The sequence below is a fragment of the Antrostomus carolinensis genome, unplaced genomic scaffold (genome assembly GCF_000700745.2).
Source record: "Antrostomus carolinensis isolate BGI_N321 unplaced genomic scaffold, ASM70074v2 scaffold34613, whole genome shotgun sequence".
Lineage (NCBI taxonomy): Eukaryota > Metazoa > Chordata > Aves > Caprimulgiformes > Caprimulgidae > Antrostomus > Antrostomus carolinensis.
The window spans coordinates 7,559-12,852 of NW_010303835.1; the positions used below are offsets into that span (position 1 = coordinate 7,559).

The window sequence follows — 5,294 nt, forward strand, 5'->3', positions numbered from 1 at the left end:
GCTGCGCAGGCAGGAGGGTGGAGGAGGAGAGGGAAGGGTTACCCGGCACGGCTGCTTGCTGAAGAGAAATAGCTGGGCTGGCTCTGGAGGATGAGCAGAAGGAGCTATTGCAGATAAACGCCGGCGAGAGGAGGATGTGAGAGCGGGCTCACCACTGGCGAGGGAGCTGGAGCGGGGACCACCGATGGTCACCAACCCCCTGGTAACCCCCCTGCACGCTGGGTCTCTCGCCTCTGCTGAGCTTCGATGACCATCGGCAGCAGCATGAGCAGCGGGTACTGTAGCTTGGATGAAGACCTCGAGGATTGCTTTTTCACAGCAAAAACCTCTTTTTTCCGGAGTGCACCGAGCAAGGTCCCTGCCAAGGTAACAGCTGAAAAACTAATGTGGAGGGTTGTTCTGGGGGAGGGGGGTTTGCTGGTGAGGGGAGATGTTGGTGTTCCTGCACGTTTGGCTGCAGGTGCTGCCAGAATGAGCTTGCAGGAAGGCTCTACCTGCCTCCCGCTGGCTCCCCGCTCCCGTGGAGGGAGTCTGTGCTGCTGCAGATTTTTCTCAGCCATATCTCAACCTTTTCCATGCTGGGTTGTCCCTTTCCCAGGGGATCCACAGTGGAGCTGACTCCAAATGTGGGGGGTTTTTTCCAGCTTTAGTGGGACAGGCAGCAACCCTGCCAGCTGCCATCCACACGGCAGGCTCCTGGCCAGGGACCTGTGGTTTTGCCTCCCAAAATATGTACCCTTGGTGAAAATTGCACCTGCCAGGTGGGACAGGGAGATGGGAAAGTTATAGGGCTAAATTAATCTGCAAACTTTATTAATATGGTGATGAATCTGGTCCTTTTCTGGGCACTTGGGGTGCGTGTGTCTGTCTTGGAGAAGGAGAGAGTGCTTGGCTGGGCAGCATTTCACTCCAGGACGAGATTTCTGTACCAGTAACATTGACAAGGCTGCTTCATGTTTTTTTAAGTGTTTTTTTAAAAAAAAAAAAAAAAAAAAAGGCAAAAAAACATCTCTATCACAAACTTTGGGGCCCCAACCAGCACTGAGCATAAAAGGAGAAGGCGCGGTTGCGGAAGTGGGGGTTTCGCTCAGGAACAAGAGCTCTGTGGCACTGAGAGATGAGATCTGGCCTGGGGAGCAGCTTTTTCCACTTAGAAATTTCCCCTGGAAACCCTCAGCAGCTCATGTTGGGGCTCTGCTGTGTTTGCAGAGGTGCTCAGCATCCTCAGCAGGTGCTTTGGGGTTCAATTTTCTGCAGCGCAGGGTCTGCAGGGCTCTCCCAGTGACCTGGGCTGTTCTTGTGTGTGTGTGTGGGGGGGGTTGATCTGGGGGCCAGTTTAAATCAACTGTCAATTTTATTTTAATTCCTTTACAGAAATGTTCCCTCGGGTTTAACGTGGGATATTCCCCGTTAGCCAGCAGCTCCCTCTCGCTATGATTAACCGACACGTACTGCTGGTTTTTAAATGTCATTTGATGATTCATTTGTGTAGGAGATGTAGAAGCGCACACGGCGTTAACGCGACAGGCGCTGCACCCCGCGCTGGTTTCACACTGTTCTTTATGAGCCAGGGCACTGCAGATCCACAACCACCTTTAAAAATCAGTGTTTGTGCTCAGGAGCTCTCCCTTGCCCAGGGGTTGGGGGCTGCTGCAGCCCCTTTTTGCCTGGATGAGGTCGGTGTGGGTGATAGACCTTGTGGCTGCTGGAGAAGATGGAGCCTTTTGGGGGTTTGGTGTTGTGAGGAGGAAATGGTTCCTGTGCATGAAAAAAAAGAAAAGAACCACACACCAAAATTGCTGCTCAAGCAAATGGTGTGTGATGGGTCTGTGTGTGGAGGTGGGTCCTCGCGTTTTTCTGGCTGGGGGTGGAAACAACCCTCAGGCCTTGGTGGGAGAAGGTTTTTGGGGATTTGTGGCGTGCTGGGGGGTTGGTGGTGGTGTGGGTCCTGGAGGAGCATGAGGCTGGACCTCAGCTCTGGATGGAGCTGGCCCTGGAGCGTGGTGGGGAGGAGAAGGAGGAGATGATCTGGTGAGGCAGGTGGAGGAGAGTGTGTGCCTGGGGAGCAGCCAGCAAAGCAGAGGGACAGGGGGACAGGCACAGCCCCAAGGTGGACATCTCCCCTGGGTTTTGCTTCACTCCCTGTCCTCCCTTTTTTACTTGGTCTCTTACTTCTCTTGAGTGATGTTATTGAACATGGAACATTCCCACCACCTCAGTCGCTGTAGGAGCTGTGTGTGGCAGCAGCGTTGCGTTTCACCACCACCTACGGTACCTGCTTGTGGACTTGTGCAAAAAACCATCGTCTTGGACCCAAAAGTGAGTGAACCTGCTGGGTGTGATTGGGAACAGCAACATCTGTCCATCCTTAAGTGCCCAGGAATGATTCCTGAGCCCAAGATGCAGAGTGTGGTCAGCACTGCAGCAACAGCAGCTGCCGGCACGTGGACGTGTCCTGTGCTGGGCAGGAATGAGCTAAATAAGGGTAATTTAGGGAGATACATTTTCAAAGATCTAGGAAACAATCTCTGGAGAGGAGATGTGTTGTATGTGGGGTAGGAGGAGGCACTGGCCTTCCTCCATTTATGAAAACAGAGAGTGGAATTTGGTCAGTGTGATTAGAGAAACGATTTTTCTGATTGAAATACCTGGCTTAGGCTGAACAGCCTCTTTCTAGGAATTTTGCAATTCCTTTTTATTTTCAGAACCATCAGCCCAATTGCTCTTCATTAGCAAAGAACCGTTTTAGATCTCAGATGTGACCTCATCCCTGGAGATCTGGTACTTGGTGTTTTTGTGACTCTTCAGCTGAACAGCTTCAGTGGCTCCTGCCTGTGGTCGCTTAAAACTGCAGAACTGCTGTGGCTGCAGGGAGAGCCAGCTGGGAGGAGAGATGGGCAAGTTCCTGACCGAGAATAAAGACAGGAGAGCCAGAGTCCAGGATCCAGGCTGGATCCAGGGGTGGGGGTGATGGGGCAGCTCTGTGCCCAGGCAGGGTTCTCAGCATGAACCCAGCAGGCAAAAGCCTCCTCTGCTGAAGAGGAGAGAAGCTGTGATGCTGTGGTGGGTTCCATGGGGGGTGTTGCTGTGCTGCCCGCTCTGGGGCTCAGAGCCAGGACCCCCATGGGGGGGATGTGCTGTGCAGGAGGGGGTGGCTGGTGGGGAATTAGGTGAATTTGGGCAAGAGCCTAAGGTCACAGCAGTGGTGGGTTTGTCCCCATGTCTGTTTTCTCCCTCTCTTTGATCCCTCCATGCAGTGGTGCCTGTGACGGGGGCTCCATCCTTGGGTGTGCTCAAAACCCAAGCAGGGGCTGGATGAGGTGATCTCCAAGATCCCATCCAGCCTTGGAGAAACCCTGTAGTCCCAGAATTGGCTGGTCACTGGGTGCAGCATCTCCACCAGTTCGTGGGTTGGAGGTAATGAGTAGATGTTGACGTTGCCTGTGCTAGGAGGACAAAGGGAGCATCACCCATGGTGGTGCAGCCCACGCTGCGATGCAGGAGCTGGAGACAAGGGACCAAGGCATGGTCCTGTCCTTGGCCCGTCATCTCTGTCCTCAGAAGGACTGTTGGGGTGATTTCCAGAGGAGAGGCAGGTCTGCAGGGGGGTCTGGCACAGGCTGGGGTGCAGGGGTGACCCTGGTGCATCTCTCATGGGGGAGAGGGTCTTCTCCTGGCCCTGAGAGGCTGCGATCAGTTCCTAAAGTTTGCTCCTGAGGATCAGTGGATCCTTCTGATCCCCCTGGCCGGGGTCTCACCAGGCTGGGGTCTGCGCACACAGGCAGTGGTGTGGTGAGGCACCCGTGGGCTCTCTTCCACCCCAGCCCCCCCTGAGATGGAGTTCCTTGGGAGGACCTGCTGAGCTGTCACTGCTGAGCAGAGCTATGGCAGGAAAAATGGTTTCTAAGTGAAATCTCCATGGCAATCAAAACACTGAGCCCATCTTCACTTGCCTCTAACCTCTCTGAAATGCAGCAACAATCCTTCTCCCCTTCTCTAGAGCTGCAGTGCTCTCCTGTCTTTTGCCTTGTCCTCTGAACCCCAAAGTCAACCAACAGCATCTCATTTGAACTTCTCAAAGGGAGTGAAATATGTATTTTAATTTTTGTTTTTCCAATCTCTTGTATGATTCTTCCTCCTGCCCATCCGTGCTGGAGCAGTTGGTCCTTTCCCCGTGTGATGCTGTGAACCATCGTGGGAGGGTGCGGTGAAGGGGTGATGGAGATCTTTGCAGAAGAGGTCTCCCAGCTCTCTGGTGACTGTGATCAGGCTGTGTGGACATGCTTCTCCAAGCTTTGTTTTCTGATGTTTTAAAACAAACCTTTCCTTAATAAGCAGAAGAATTGAGGATTGATTGCCCTGAGGTATAAAATCCCTTCAGAAGAGGTATTGGAAACACTCCTGCAATCTGAACATGGGAACCAAAGGGAGAGCTTGGGCTGGTTTTGGGGATGCAGATTGTCACTGTGTTGGTGATGTAAATGGTGATGGACCAGTGCCTGAGCACACCAGGGAGGACTCGGCCACTCCTGCCCCTCTATGGGACAGTTGTTGCCAAGAATGTGGTGATGTTGGGCCAAGCCCATCTCCACCATTCTGCTGTTCAAATTCATTAACTAAATAGCTGGTGAGGAGAATTGGCTGGGAGCAAGGGCGCAGGGGTAGTGTCCCACGGGATGGTTTGTGGCTGTGCAGAAGCAGCCCTCACTCCAAGGAGTGTCCCGTGGAAGTGCACACTCAGCAGTTCCACCTTCGGTGCCTTCCCATGTCTGGTTTTATGGCCAGCAAAGCCACAGTTCCTGAGCTGCTGCTCTTCCACCTCCTGAGCTGTGCAGCCAAGCCATAATTGTGTGTGAGCTCGGGCTGTGGTGGGACGGGAAGCTGAGGGGAGAGGACACCATCCCCTCTGTACCAGGGCAGCCGTGTTGGAAGCTCCCAGGTCTTGCCCAGAGCTGTTATTCCCAGCAGAGAGGTCCGGTGTGGTGCAGAGCTGCTGCCTTTGCTTGCTTTAAAAAGGTTTTTAAGTTGGGGATTGACTTCCACAAGGTAAGAGGCTGTAGGAAGGATGCTCTTCAGCTGGACATGGAGTGTGTCTCTCCTGGCATCTTTGCAAAGCAATAAATAGAACAATCTGTCATGGAGGCTTTGCTGTTGCCTTTCTTGGCTTAGAATCACTCTTTTGAGAGTAAGTCACCATAATCACGATGGCCCATGGGTTTTTACCTCCCCTGTAATAGCCTGTCACGAGCTCACGGCTCATTAGATGAGTGGTGGATTGCAAAGAGGTGGCCGGT

At 53.1% G+C, this 5,294-nt stretch overlaps 1 protein-coding gene across 1 annotated transcript in view; it reads left to right on the plus strand.

Moving 5' to 3' along the window:
• Positions 1-246: 246 nt before the first annotated feature.
• RASSF5 (Ras association domain family member 5) overlaps positions 247-5,294 on the plus strand; it is a 14,939-nt gene continuing 9,891 nt past the window's right edge. Inside the window, exon 1 of the mRNA XM_010164241.1 lies at positions 247-366. Coding sequence (XP_010162543.1) covers positions 247-366 — 120 coding nt within the window. The remainder of the gene's footprint in view (positions 367-5,294) is intronic.